Below are 16,094 nucleotides of genomic sequence, written 5' to 3'. Positions count from 1 at the left end.
AACTTAAAAAGGGGATAAGATTCCATCTATGCATATCTGCTTTTATCTCTGAGATTAATGGCCCATAATTTACCTGTGACAGTGTTGAAAGATCCTTCGGCAGGGTTATTCCTAAATATTTTAATGATTTAGCTTCCCACTTAAGATCGTATGTATCCTGCAATTTTTTGGATGGTGTATAATTTAGGGACATAACCTGTGTTTTCTTTACATTTATTTTATAACCTGATATTTTCCCAAAGTCATCCAACAGTGTAAACAATCCTATAAATGATTTTTCTGGTTCACTCAGATAGACCAAAACATCATCTGTGAATAACGCCACTTTCTGTTCAATCCCTGCCACCTTGATACCTTTTACGATTTCGCTCTGTCTTATTAGTTGGGCAAGTGGTTCAATATATAGCGCAAAAAGGAGAGGAGAAATTGGGCATCCCTGTCTAGTGCCTCTCTCTAAAATGAAGGAGTCAGAGAGGTCCCCATTTATCTTAATTCGGGCTGGAGGGCTATCATATAGAGTCTGAATTACTTTAATAAACCTTTCTTGAAAGCTGAATCTTCCTAACACTCTGTATAGGAATGCCCAACTAACCGAATCAAAAGCTTTCTCAGCGTCCAATCCTACTACCATTGTCTCTGTCTCGTTCTTATTAACCTGTTCTAATATGTGCAGAGTTCTCCTTATGTTGTCCTGTGTTTGTCTTTGTTGAATAAATCCAGTCTGGTCTCAATGGATTAGGCCAGGTAAAAGCTTTTCCAATCTGCGCGCTAATATAGATGTAAATAGTTTGTAATCTAAATTAAGAACACTAATTGGCCGATAATTGCCACATTCTAGTTTATCTTTACCCTCTTTAGGAATAACTGAAATAATCGCTTCTCTCCAGGAAGGTGGAGTTTCTCCTCTCTGCAAGATCCAATTAAAGGTGTTAAGTAGTGATGGGGCTAACTGTGTCTTCAGGGACTTGTACCACTCTGAGGTAAACCCATCAGAACCCGGGGACTTTCCAGCCTTTAACCTAGAGATGGCCACGTTCAGTTCTTTGACAGTTACTGGTTCTAATAAACTTTCATTTTGTAAATCTGTAAGTTTAGGTAGATCTAAAAAATTCAATGCACTGTCTATATAGGGCTCATTGGGGGCCCGGGGTTGGGAGTACAGCTCTCGATAATACGTTTCAAAACTCTCTTGAATTTTCCCTATTGTACTCTCCACAAGCTTTGTCTTTGGATTCTTTATTTTATGAATTGTATTGTCTGCTTGTTGTTTTCGTAATTTATATGCTAATAATCTAGCTGATTTACCTCCTACTTCATAATTCTTTTGTCTCAGGTAAAGAAAATTTCTTTGAGTTTCCAACGTATAAATATCATCAATTTCACTTTGCAATTTCCTAATTTCCTGTTTTCGATTTGAATTACTTTTGTTGCTATCTACAACTTGAAGTTGTTTTAATTTTCCTTGAAGGCCTGCTAATTTTTGTGCATTGATTTTTTTCATGTGAGTAGTAATGGAAATAATTTTCCCTCTCAGTACAGCTTTCAATGTATCCCATAAAATCACTGGTGATGTTTCTCCCGTGTCATTAAGGTCTAGATATTCTTTGATTTCTCCCCTTAATCTCTCCATTACTTTTGGGTTATTAAGTATATGTGAGTTTAGCCTCCATAGTGTTTTCCTCATTTTCCTTTCCAGGATTAGAGACATAGAGACTGGGCTATGATCCGACAGATCAATTGTTGCAATATTACAGTTTTTTATCCTGAGTCTATCTGTATTAAAGATAAAGAAATAGTCTATCCTTGAATAGGCTGAATGAGGGAAAGAGTAATATGTATAATCTTTACTAGTAGGGTGTAATTCCCTCCAGCCATCTATAATTCCCAACTCCTCCATCGATGAATTCACTTTCCGAGTCAGAGGTTTATTCTGAGTAACTATTCTTGAAGAATCTAATATAGGATTTAATCTAATATTAAAATCCCCTCCACAAATTACTACCCCTCGAGAACTGACCATTAGGTCAAAAATGTGTCTATAAAATGACCATTCACTACCTGGAGGAGCATAAACATTCAGCAATGTTATTTCTGTACCTTCTATTCTTCCTGTGATTTTTACAAACCGTCCTTCTTTGTCTCTAGTCTCTGAAATGTGTTCATAATTAAGAGTACTTGATATTAAAGTAGCTACCACTCTTTTGTGACTCAATTTATATGATGAATAAAATACATGCTTAAAGCCCATTTTTTTTAATTTTCCATGTTCAGATTGGCTCATATGTGTTTCCTGGAGGAAAGCTATTTGTGTATTCCAAATTCCAAATACTCAAGTTGTTCTTAATTCTTCAACCAGCAAACTTTTCTGGAACAATGTACATTATTGCAGAAAACAGAACCTCCCCTGCAAGTGTTATACTCTGTCACTTCCCTTTGACCAGCAATTGCTCGAGTTTGTGTTCAATTCCATGCAGGCAGCGGATTATTTATGACCATGAATTTGGATCCTTAATGTAATAACTAGTGTTAACACAAATATAAATTCACAGTACTTGATTAAGAGATGAAATTGCACATACTGTATGTAGTAGAAACTTTCAGATAAACTATTTGATTTGGATATATTAGCAATTACACTGTCTTGAAATCTGTTGAGAAGGTTTGGAGTTTATACATTGCCTTGTTTTCTTGCACTTTGACAATTCACCTATAAATATATATATATATATATTAAAAATATTTTTTGCTCTTGGTGGAGCTGTCTGTTGTCACAGTATTTGGGTAAGTTTGGAGAGCCAAATCACTGCAAATTGAACTTCTGAACCTTTGCTTGGGAGTTCAAATATGCACTATTGGGACTATTTTTTTTCTTTCTAATTTTACTACTTTGAAGTATTTTTTCTTCACTATTTATAGATACAGTCAGCAATCCTTATTTTAAAAAAATCTTGTTTTTAGCTGAATCCTGCTGATGTTATTGCCAGTTTAGTAAAACTATCTTGTGGTTTCATCCTCTTGTTTCCACTCCCCCAGCAATTTTGTTACTTTTATGGGTCATTGTTTCATAGACTTCTGACCCTTTATCCATTTATTTGTTCTTAAGGAGCCCCAGCTAACAAGTCAGGTGATTAACTTGCTGTTGGGATATCAGAGCCAATCTGAATCATGTCTGAATAGAAGAGCATATTGTAGCCATTGATGGAAGAGAAAGATGCTCCAAAATGCCATTTTTCTTCCCTTTTGGTACAGATTATGACTAATTGGAACAGGGTTATGAAAGTAAGCCAATGCCAATGTTTACAAGAATCACCCCTTGTAATAATGCTCAGGAGGCACAGAGAGAATCTGTAATTACCAATAAGTAACTTTATTGTCTCGACGGAAGAACACGTGAACTTACAGAACCAAATACTTGTGTTGGCATCTACTAAGTTTTCCTGAACTTCCATGAACAGTCAACGAACACAATATAATACCAGTTGAAAAGGATTCTGCTGCTGATCACATGTTCCTCCTAGCCCTGTTTTGAATCTTCACGTCTGTGTGGACCTTGTCATCAGCGATCGTTGTTCTCCTACAGAGTTACCACTACATTGTGTAAAAACCTCTGCTTTAAACTTATTCCTTATCAATTCAAATGTTACATTATAGTGTCATTGGCTGTGGGTGACGTGCTTAACTTTAACACCTTTTTATTGGCTCACTCCAGCCCATCATCCATTTATTCCCTCTTCTCAGAAAATAACAATCAGTAATTTATGACTCTTTGTTCTCAATCAGCAACCGACTTGAATCAATAGACAGTAGGTGCAGGAGTAGGCCGTTCGGCCCTTCAAGCAAGCACTGCCATTCACTGTGATCATGGCTGATCATCCACAATCACTATCCAGTTCCTGCCTTATCCCCATAACCTTTGATTCCGCTATCTTTAAGAGCTCTATCCATCTCTTTCTTGAAAGCATCCAGAGACTTGGCCTCCACTGCCTTCTGGGGCAGAGCATTCCACATATCCACCACTCTCTGGGTGAAAAAGTTTTTCCTCAACTCTGTTGTAAATGGCCTACCCCTAATTCTTAAACTGTGGCCTCTGGTTCTGGACTCATCCATCAGCGGGAACATGCTTCGTGCCTCCAGCATGTCCAATTCCTTAATAATCTTGTATGTTTCAATCAGATCCCCTCTCATCCTCCTAAATTCCAGTGTATACAAGCCCAGTCACTCCAATCGTACAACATATGACAGTCCCGCCATCCTGGGAATTAACCTTGTGAACCCACGCTGCACTCCCTCAATAGCAAGAATGTCCTTCCTCAAATTTGGAGACCAAAACTGCACACAATGCTCCAGGTGTGGTCTCACCAGGGCCTTGTACAGCTGCAGAAGGACCTCTTTGTTCCTATACTCAATTCCCCTTGTTATGAAGGTCAGCATGTCATTAGCTTTCTTCACTGCCTGCTGTACCTGCATGCTTGCTTTCATTGACTGATGTACAGGAACACCTAGATCTTGTTGTACTTCCCCTTTTCCTAACTTGACTCCATTTAGATAATAATCTGCCGCCTTGTTCTTACCGCCAAAGTGGATAACCTCACATTTATCCACATGAAGCTGTATCTGCCATGCATCTGCCCACTCACCCAGCTTGTCCAAGTCACCCTGCATTCTCATAACATCCTCCTCACATTTCATACTGTCACCCAGCTTTGTGTCATCTGCAAATTTGATAATGTTACTTTTAATCCCTTCACCTAAATCATTAATGTATATTGTAAACAGCTGTGGTCCCAGCACTGAACTCTGTGGTACCCCACTGGTCACCGCCTGCCATTCTGAAAGGGACCCGTTAATCGCCACTCTTTGTTTTCTGTCAGCCAGCCAATTTTCAATCCATGTCAGTACTCTGCCCCCAATACCATATGCCCTAATTTTGCCCACTAATCTCCTGTGTGGGACTTTATCAAAGGCTTTATGAAAGTCCAGGTACACTACATCCACTGGCTATCCCTTATCCATTTTCATAATTCCATCCTCAAAAAATTCCAGAAGGTTAGTCAAGCACGATTTCCCCTTCGTAAATCCATGCTGACTCGGACCTATCCTGTTACTGCTATCCAAATATGTCATAATTTCATCTTTTATAATTGACTCCAGCATCTTTCCCACCACTGACGTCAGGCTAACTGGTCTATAATTCCCTGTTTTCTCTCTCCCTCCTTTCTTGAAAAGTGGAACAACAATAGCCACCCTCCAATCCACAGGAACTGATCCTGAATCTATAGAACATTGGAAAATGATTACCAATGCGTCCACGATTTCTAAAACCACCTCCTTAAGTACCCTGGGATGCAGACCATCAGGTCCCGGGGACTTATCAGCCTTCAGACCCAACAGTCTATCCAACACCATTTCCTGCCTAATATAAATTTCCTTCAATTCATCCATTACCCTAGGTCCTTTGGCTACTATTATATCTGGGAGATTGTTTGTGTCTTCCCTTGTGAAGACAGATCCAAAGTACCTGTTCAACTCATCTGCTATTTCCTTGTTCCCCATAATAAATTCACCTGTTTCTGTCTTCAAGGGCCCAATTTTGGTCTTAACTATTTTTTTCCTATTCACATACCTAAAGAAGCTTTTACTATCCTCCTTTATATTCTTGGCTAGTTTACCTTCATACCTCATTTTTTCTCCACGTGTTGCCTTTTTAGTTACCTTCTGTTGCTCTTTAAAAGTTTCCCAATCCTCCGGCTTCCTACTCATCTTTGCTATGTTATACTTCTCTTTTATTTTTATGCTGTCCTTTACTTCCCTTGTCTGGCACGGCCTCCCCTTACTCCCATTAAGATCATTCTTCCTCTTTGGAATGAACTGATCCTGCACCTTCTGGATTATTTCCAGAAATACCTGCCATTGTTGTTCCACTGTCATCCCTGCTAGGGTATTGTTCCATTGAACTTTGGCCAGCTCCTCCCTCATAGCTCCATACCGTAATACTGACACTTCCGATTTTCCCTTCTCCCTCTCAAATTGTAGATTAAAACTTATTATATTATGGTCACTACCTCTTAATGGCTCCTTTTCCTCGAGGTCCTTGATCAAATCCGGTTCATTGCACGCAGAATCACGCAGAAGAGATACAGGGCCCAGGAGTCAAAAACCTGCATGTTACTTCCAACCGAAGAACACCTCACAAATAATTCTTATTTGGATATTATCTGTAGTCCAGCAGATTACCTGGAAGCAACATTGTGTCTGCTTTAAAACACTGATAAATTTTAGCTCACAATATGGAGACGAGCCTCCTCATAAAATGGCAGCATCCATCTCCTCCCTCATGGCAAGAGCAAAGGCATTGGTCTGTTTGCTTCCACTGACCTTCATTCATTCGAATTCATTGATTTGTAGACTGTAGTTTTTTTTCTGGCCTACACAATGATTAAAAGGTTTCAAAGATAGGACTTTATTTCTGTAAGTTTGGGAACGGTGAGTTCAGCTTTTAATACAGTATGTAACTATTTGCCATCTTGTGCAGCCTGAAACCACTGGATGTTGAATTTATGAAGGCCATTCACAGCAAAGTAAACATTGTACCTGTGATTGCTAAGGCAGACACACTAACGTTGAAGGAACGAGAACGACTGAAGCGAAGAGTAAGTAGTTATTGCTCTTGAAGTTTCACTTTTATTGTCTGCTGTTCTACCAAGTTTTCTGTAATATATCTCAATTATTATTGGAAATTGGCCATAACTATGTAATAAGTGTTCTAAAATCCTTAAAAAAATTTAGCTTTTTCTGCAGAGATCAGGATGCTGCCTGGATTGGAGAGCATGTCTTGTGAGGATAGGTTGAGTGAATTAGAGCTTTTCTCTTTGTAGCAAAGGAGGATGAGAAATGACTATAGAGATGATGAGACATAATTTGAGTGGATAGCTGGAGACTTTGTCAGGGCAGAGATGGCTAATAAGAGAAGGCAAAATTTTAAGGCAATTGGAGGAAAGCATGGTGGAGGGGGGAGGGCTTCAGAGTTACATTTTTTTTTACATAGAGAGTGGTGGGTGTGTGGAATGTCCTGCCAGGGGTGATAGAAAAATGGAGGCTATAAAGGAGAGAAGGGTTAGATTGATCTTGGAGTAGGTTGAAAGGTTGATACAACATTGTGGGTTGAATGGCCTATATTGTGCTTTTATGTTCTGTATTGCATTGGCAACAATCTTCCATGGAGTTAGGAATCTGTAACTCTGATTAATGCTATCCTTTCCTGTAATTTATGGGTGATGGATTCCCTTGCAATGCCCTCACATGCAGTGCTACTTGGAATATCCTGAGTCCATTGATATGGAGTTTGTGATGGTAATTCATAGCCATATTATCCTGTAGACCAAAGAAACTGCAGATGCTGGAATCTGGAGCAGCAAACAAGATGCTGGAGGAACTCAGCAGAGCAGCAGCATCTGTGGAGGGAAATGGTTGGTCTCTTTGGGTGGACACTCTTCATTTGAACAAAGGTAGACAGGAAATAGCTAGTATAAAGAAAAGAGGGGAAGGGGTGGAACAAGAGCTGGCAAGTTGACAGATGGATCCAGATGACAAGGGGTGATAAGCAGATGGAAAAGGGAAGTGGAAATTGCAACAGAAGTGATAGTTGCAGATAGCAGAGGACTGCACATGATGGAATCTGATAGTAAAGAAAGGTGGGGCCTAGACTCAGATGAGGGAGACGAGACGGCCATACGATATCAGCAAGGTGAGGAAACACAGTAGGACTATGTGGGTGATAGGCAGCTGGAAAAAGTGGAAGTTTGGGAAGGACACTGGGGGGAGGGGCAGGGTCTGGAGTGGGTGTGAGAGGAACTGGGTAGATCAGGAGGAGAGAGCAAAGGACAGAGGGGGAACAGTTTGCCCAAAATTGACAATTCACTGTTCCCGCCATTGGGCTTTAGACAACTGAGGTCAAAGACGCAGTGCTATCCTGTAGTTAGAGTTTAGCCTCCCAAAATCATATGACACTGTGACTGCTAAGGTGGGCAAAACTGATCTTGAGGTAATGGGAACAACTGAGACAGGGCACATTGTTGTTGCCTTTGGCCTTTGTCAAGTCAGAGTGGAGTAATGACATGCACAAGATCAGAAAATTCAAGCATTGCACTTGATACAATTTTCAGATGGTGCTACTGTTGAATTGGTGCTTAATCTAGGATTGATTTACAGAAAAGAGCTACTTAGGTGTGTCCTTTCTAATTTGCTTGCCATTGCTTGGTACTTTGATGTTGGAAAGGGTTAACAGTAACAGCACACTCGGTGGAGGCATTCGTTTTGCTAGTATTCTTTGTTTCAGCAGCCCTTGCAGCTTAGTAGGTGGGCTGCATTGTGCATAAATTGTAGCTGTCTGTTGTAAAAGGCATAAGGAAACATAAAAGTTTTTATCAGTAAACTAAGTTATTGCAGGAATTGTAAACCAAGCCATTTATGTCTCAGTTATTGTTCTCATGAACATGGAAATCAACACAGTTTATTGCTGCAGAAAATCACAAACCAGTGAAAAATAGTTCTTATAACATGGTTTTCGGGGGAAAAAAATAAAAGCTGGTATCCAGTATTGTTTCCTTGAGGGCTGATTTTGATCTTTGTAAGTTATTTTCTTGAATCCTGTGAAATGTGAGTATTTTTCACTTGTGTCAAACTGTGCAACCTGTGAAGTTCTTCACAAGAATTTTACCAAGTGAGTTATACTTCTGGGCAGAAAAGAAAATCTGGTACTGAAAAATAATCATTGACAGAATTGTATCAAACAATATATATGCATACCTAGAGGCCATTCAGCCCATTGTGACATGCTGAGTGAGTACAAAACGCCCTATAACTTTATTAATACTGATACCATCAATGCTGCCTTCACCCACAGCTCCATTTCCCACAGACCTGCCCTTGCCCCATCTACCCACTGCCATAACAGGGATAATGTTACCTTGTCCTTACCTCCGCCCCATAAGCTTCTGATTCTAGCACAGTATTCTCCATAGCTTCCACTGTCTACAAGAGGATCCTACAACTAAGCACATCTTTATTCCCCCTGCCCTTGCACCACTTTGCACTTTCCATCTGATCTCTGCATGACTCCCTTGTCCACTTCTCCCTCCCCACTGATCTTCCTCCTGGCACTTATCCCTGCAAATGTGACAAATGTCATACCTGCCCCAACACCTCTTCTCTCACCACCATTCAGGGCCTCAAACATTCCTTCTAGGTGAGGTGACACTTCACCTGCGAGTATGTTGGGGTCATCTGCTATATCCGGTGCTCCTGGTGCGGCTTCCTCTACATTGGCAATACCCAACCTTGATTAGTGGACCACTTCTTCGAGCAATTTTGCTCTGTCTGCCACACGATGCAGGATTTACCAGTGGCCACCTATTCAGTTCGACTACCCATTTCCAATTCATTGTGTCGGTCCATGCTTTCCTCTACTGCCACAAAATGGCCACACTCAGGTTGGAGGAGCAACACCTCATTTTCTGTCTGGATAGCCTCTGGATTGATGGCATGAACATCAATTTTCCTAACTTCCGGTAATTTCTCTCACTTCCCCTTTTCTCCAGTCCCCATTTTGGTTCCCCTCTTACCCCTTCTTTTCTTCTCACCTGCCTCCCTCTGGCGGCCATCCTCCTCTTTTTTCTATGGTCCACTGAATCCTTTTTAGCCTTTTACCTCTTCTACCTCTCACTTCCCTGATTCTCACTTTGTCCTTCTCCCCTCCCCCCCCAGTTTCACCTGTTTCTAGCTTGTACCCCTTTCCTTCCCCCTACTTTCTTATTCTGTCTCCCCTTCTTTTCCAGTTCTGAAGGGTCTCAGCCTGAAACATCGTTTATTTTCCTCCACAGATGCTGTGACTTGCTGAATTATTCTAGCATTTTGTGTGTGTTCAGATTTTGATGTGTAACCAGGGTGCACAAAATACTGGGTGTGAAATGGATTAATATAGAATATATTATACTAAAGGAAAGATCATTTTCAAGATTGTTTAATGTAATTTCCAGTGCACAAGTGTAAAGGAGAATTAAATAATTGTTGCTCCAGATCTGATGCACCATGAAAAAAAAACTAAGATAAAGAACACATTAATTAAAAAAACACAATAAATATAAATACATAAGATAGCTGATATATACAGATTGGTGGTATGTCCATCAAGTGTCACTAGGTATGGGATTGTCTGTACATTAGCTGACTGATGGGAAATGATAAAATAGTGGTGGAATTAGTGGATAGAGTTGTTGATTAGACTTTATTCATGGATGAAGTAACTGTTTTTGAGTCTGGTCCTCGTGTGGATGCTATGTAGCCTCCTCGATGGGAGTGTGCAAACAGGGTGGGTGAGATCCTTTATGTTGTGCCACCAAGCGTAAAGCCTAACCTCTAAGCTTAAAAGGGAAAGCATATTTTCCATTCTCAATCACAGAGGGAAAGGAGGCCATTCATCCCTTTGGAAACCCTTTCCTATTTTCATGAACTGAATTGCACTTTCCAGCTTTTCTGCCAAAAGTATTACTAGAAAGAGCACAGATTTCTTGATTAAAGAAGAGAGAAAAAATAATTGCTGTCACTTTAAAATCTGATCTGACTCCTTTTAAAAAGGGATTTAAAAAAAAGAGGACACACACACACTCACACTCACACTCACACTCACACTCACACTCACACTCCAAGTCACAAAATGCTTACTTGGAAGCAGTGGCAATGTGAAAACATAGTTACATGGAGTCTTTTTGATCTGTGGCACTCCATAGAAATGAATATTACTGCTTAGTACAGGATAAATTGCAAACTTACAGCTGAAATAATCTTGTGTAAATTATTCTATATATCCTCTGAGAGCACTTAAAGCAATAAGATGAAACTTCCAGCAGCTCAAGTTACTAATCCTGAGGCAGGGTTGTAGAACTCCCTGCTCTGCACGTACCATCAGCAAAGTTCAAAGAGTTGCAATGTTCAAAAAGCCTCATTGATATTGAATTATTACTGTTACATGAACGAAGTTACAATGACAGTACGCTTGTCTTGCATACCGTTTATGCACATCAAATTACTATGCAGTGCATCGAGCTAGGATGAGGGAAAACAGTGATAATGCAGAATAAAGTGTAAAAGCTATCAAAAATGTACAATGAAGGTAAGCGATTAAGTGTAAGACTATAATTTTTGAGACTGAGGACAGTGCAGTACATCCTCAAGCCTGGTGGTATGTGCTTTCAGGCTTTTGTAACTTCTATCCAATGGTAGAGGGGAGAAGAGATAACCTCCTAAGTGGGTGTCCTAAGTGGGTGAAATCTTAGATTAATATGGCTGCTTTTCTAAAGCAGCAACAAGTATAGCCAGTGTCCATAAAGGGCAGGCTGGTTCCTGTGATGTGCTGAGGATGTACAGAGACTCATTACAGAGCGGTGCAGGAGTTGAACTCCAAAATCTGGACCGCCCTGAACTGTATTAACGTTGTGCTAACCCCTACACTACCATAGTGCCTATTTGGCCAAGACATCAATGTAGTTGGACTAGAAAAGGGAATTGGTGATGTTCAAACCTGGGAACATGAAGCTGTCAATCCCCTTAACCGTAACTTTGTCTACCTAGAAGGGCATATGCATCAGCTGTCTTTCTGAAGTCAATGACCAGGTTGTTGTTTTGTTGTCATGACACTATGTGACTAAGCTCACTATCTCCTTCCTGTATCTGACTCTTCGTTATTTGAAATGTGGCCCACTACCATGGTATCATCTGCAAACTTGTAGATAGAGTTAGAGCAAAATCTGGCCATACAGTCATGAGTGTACCGGGAGTAGAGTTAGGGCTGAGAATGCAACCTTGTGTAGCACCAGTGTTGAGAAAATCATGGTGAAGGTGTATCTGCCTATCCTTGTAGATTGTGGTCTGTTGGTCAGAAAGTCAAGGATCCAGTTGCAGGGGAAGGTATTAACATCCAGAATCTGTCGTTCAATGATGAGCTTTCGAAGAATAATGGTATTCAAAAATTACTTGATGACATTGGCTTCAGAAATTAAGTTTACGATGTGTAATTATCAATTTGCCTATATTGCTTCTTTCCCAAGATATAGCAATTTTCCCACAAGTACAGTGGGAGTGATGTCTTTGTAGGCTCCAGTTAAATGCAATAAGGTCTTTCAATTTGATATTGGTATGAATTTGTAAAGTTTATTTCAGAAGGGGTTGACTTTTTATATAAAGATACTTACATTGTTGTAAGCACCCAGGTGCATTGGGATAGGGGGAGGGTGGTAAAAGGTGATGCAGTGGAAGACTTTAGACTGATACTATAATGAGGTTATTTTGTATATCTGTTCCAAATGTGGCTGTTAAATGTAACTAGTTGGTTAGCTGTAATTAAAATTGAAAATGATAATGGCCTTGGTTGAACTTGAAGATGTTTTCTGGGAAGGCTTTTTAAAATCTTTTTGACATACTTTCTGAAAGAGATCTTCTCCCATACTACTATCATCCTAATTCTCTAAATCTGAGCTTCCTATTTTTTTTCTGTTACGGCAGCGTTCTAACTAGTTAATATTAAACTGTTCTTGAGCTCTTCAGGGGTTTCATTTGATCAATTTGACATTGACAATTGCTTTGGGATTTTTTATTAAGACAATGGCTCAGAAAACTACTTTGCTCACTTGCAAGTCTTCATCTTCAAACTAATTCAATCTCTTCCAAGCTGTGACTATGGAATTAGAGTAATAGAGTGCTATGTACAGAAACAGGCCCTTTGGCCCATCTGTTCTGTGCCAAAGTATTATTCTGCTTTGTACCATTGCCCCACACCTGGACCATAGCCCTCCATACCCCTCATGTGCATGTACTTAACAAAATTTCTCTTAAATTTTGAAATTGAGCCTGAGCCTGCATCCACCACTTCCACTGGCAACTTGTTCCACACTCTCACCTCCGAGTTAAGAAACTACCCCCCTCCCAACTTTCCCCTTAATTATTTCACTTCTCACCTTTAACCTTTGGCCTCTTGTTGAGTCTTCTCTAACTTGAGTGGAAAATTTTGTACGCCTCTATCAAGTCTCCCCTCATTCTCCTATGCTCCAGGGAATAAAATCCTAGAATTCTATACTGCTTCATTCTACCACAGCTTCACAGATTACATAATTCTGTTTTCCTTAATTGCCAAATCTTCCAGGTTATTTACCTGCACCCTATTTCACATTTAAAAAAAAGAAAGAACTGCCTTTGGTTTTGATGCATTTCTATGATGTCCTGCTGCTGGCATGTGTTACTGAAATTTTGTAAGATTTTCAGAAGGTGGTAACTGGAATTCTTTATGTACTGACATGGTTTAGAACCTTAAACTCATGTTTGCTGTTTTGAGTACATAAGGCATTGATTCCTGGCAGGTTGGCTTGAACAGCGGCCAATCAGCGATCGGGATTGATGGGCAAGAACAAATAAAAATAAGGCAGGGGTAAGTGGAGAGACTATTGTTGGAGTGAATAGTGCTAGGGTGGTTATTTGAGCCTTTAGTTCTTTGAGGCTTGAGTGAGAGAAGACGGAAAAGCTGTAGGTAGATTTTCCCCCCAGTTTATTTATTGCTTTCTTCTTTATATTTGCACAGTTAGGATGCCAGGCAGGATAACTGAATGCTCCTCTTGTGGGATGTGAGAAGACAGGGAGACCTTCAGTGTCTCTGACAACTTCAGCAACAAGAAGTGCATCCAGCAGTAGCTTCTAACAGTCTGTGTTGAGGAGTTGGAGCTAGAAGTGGATGAAATCTGGATTATTTGGGATGCTGAGGGGCTGACAGTTAGTTACACACAAGGTGCAGGGCATAGGAAACTGGATAACAGTCAGAAAGGGGAAAGGGGTTAAACAGCCAGTGCAAAGTACTTCTGAGGCCACCCCCTCAATATATACCCCCTCAAGGTATACCACTTGAAATACTGTTGGGAGAATGATCTAGCAGAGGAGAGTCACCATGCTCTGGTACTTGGCTTGAAATTCTAAACTGGAGAAAGGGTAATTGTTGCACTTTGGTAGGACAAAGGAAGGTCTTATACAGCAGGGGTCCCCAACCTTTTTTGCAGTGCGGACCGGCCGACCGGGGGGGTTGGGGGGGGGGATGGTTGCCAACGGACAAGAGTACAGTAGCAGTCAAATATGTTGTGTTTACCCTGAAAAGACTACAATGACCATGAAGCCTTGCGCGGGCACCAGCGCGCATGCGTGACTTGCGTATGCGTGCACGTGCCGTTTTTTGCTACAAATCGTTTTTGGTGATTCTGTTCGGGAGGGGGGCGCTGTTAATCACGACCGGAATATCGGTGATAAGTGGCTAATACACTCAATTTCATTTCTAAAAGGGTTTATCTAACGAATTTAATATTAAACATACAGCGCATATTTTCCTCGCATGAATATAGCGATAAGTCAATTATCAGGGGAGGACAGGGGGGGTTGAAATACGTGTTGAACGAACTCCCAGTAGAAGTGGCAGAAGCAGGTTCGATATTATCATTTAAAGTTAAATTAGATAGGTATATAGACAGGAAAGGAATTGGGGGTTATGGGGTGAGTGCAGGTCGGTGGGACTTGGTGAGAGTAGTGTTCGGCACGGACTAGAAGGGCAGGGATGGCCCGTTTCCGTGCTGTAATTGTTATATGGTTATATAAGTAAGTCAATAGCATCATAACATTTTAAGTAACGTTTGGATATTAAACACAGCGCATATTTTCCCCGTATGAACGTATAAAATCATTGCAACGCACCAGTATCGCTGAATCAGTGGGAGCCCTGGGCTTGTTTTCCTGCAACAAGACGGCCCCATCGAGGGTTGATGGAAGACAGCGATGCTCGAAGGGGGTTCCTTATGTCCAGTCTATTCCACAGTTTAGTTTTTGTTACATTCATCGCAGAGATATGTTGGAAATGGAAGCAACGTTTTCAGTGCCTCCGTGGCTATCTCAGGATATTCGCCCTTGACTTTGATCCAGAATGCCGGCAGAGATGTTATGGCAAACATAATTTTCAGCCCACCATCATTTGCAAACTTGAGAAGTTGATCTCCTTCCCCTGCTGACATGGATGATGCGTGGGTAACGACCTCGCGTGCGTTCAAACTCAACAGTGCGCGTGACAGGAAATGAGGAAAGGTGCAGCTGACTCATATTGCCAAATCATATCGTTTCCTCGCGGCCCGGTACCGGTCCGCTGCCCGGTGGTTGGGGACCGCTGTTATACAGTGAATGGTAGGGCACTGAAGAGTGCGGTAAAACAAAGTGACCTGAGAATACGGGTCCATAATTCATTTAAAGTGGTGGCACAGGATAGGATTGTAAAGAAAGCTTTTGGCACATTGGCCTTCATAATCAAAGTATTCAGTACATGAGATGGATTGTTATGTTGAAGTTGTATAAGACATTGGTGGGGCCTAATTTGGAGTATTGCTTGCAGTTTTGGTCACTTACCTGCAGGTAAGATGTACATAAGGTTTAAAGAGCACTGAGAAAATTTACAAGAATTTTGCTGGGACTGGAGGACCTGAGTTATAAGGAAAGACTGAATAGGTTAAGACTTTATTCCTTGGAATGTAGAAGATTGAGGGGAGATTTGATAGAGGTGAACAAAATTATGAGGGGTGTAGATAGGGTAAATGCAAGCAGGCTTTTTCTTCTGAGATTGGGTGGGACTACAACTGGAGGTCATAGGTTAAGGGTGAAAGGTGAGTAGTTTAAGGGGCGCATGGGGGGAAACTTCTTCACACAAAGGGTCATGAATGTGTGGAACAAGCTGCCAATGCAAGTAGTGCATGCAAGCTGGATTTCAACACTTAAAGAGTAGTTTGGATAGGTTGTAGGTTGATGGGGCTTGGCAGTTTAAATTGTCTGGTATGGACCAGATGGGCCAAAAGGTTTGTTTCAGGCTTTACTTTTCTCTGGGTATGACATCATCAGTTGAGTTGTCAACAGTTTTTACAGCTCTTCTGCAAGGAAAGCTTGAGCTGGAAATCAGTACTAGAGCAATTTGTTTCTCATGAGAAAGTTAATTGTATGAAGCCCAACTTCTGAAAGAAGTAGGGCAGAATTAA

At 40.8% G+C, this 16,094-nt stretch overlaps 1 protein-coding gene across 3 annotated transcripts in view; it reads left to right on the top strand.

Moving 5' to 3' along the window:
* Positions 1-16,094, top strand: part of zgc:63587 (uncharacterized protein LOC393431 homolog) — a 218,400-nt gene that overhangs the window by 89,845 nt on the left and 112,461 nt on the right. For all 3 annotated transcript variants that reach the window (XM_063040895.1, XM_063040896.1, XM_063040897.1), the window contains one exon: positions 6,533-6,650. In XM_063040895.1, the coding sequence (XP_062896965.1) occupies positions 6,533-6,650 (118 nt within the window). The remainder of the gene's footprint in view (positions 1-6,532; positions 6,651-16,094) is intronic.

The sequence above is a fragment of the Mobula hypostoma genome, chromosome 2 (genome assembly GCF_963921235.1).
Source record: "Mobula hypostoma chromosome 2, sMobHyp1.1, whole genome shotgun sequence".
Taxonomy (NCBI): domain Eukaryota; kingdom Metazoa; phylum Chordata; class Chondrichthyes; order Myliobatiformes; family Myliobatidae; genus Mobula; species Mobula hypostoma.
The sequence above is the reverse complement of the archived record's forward strand: the minus strand, read 5'-3'. Positions and strand labels throughout refer to the sequence as shown.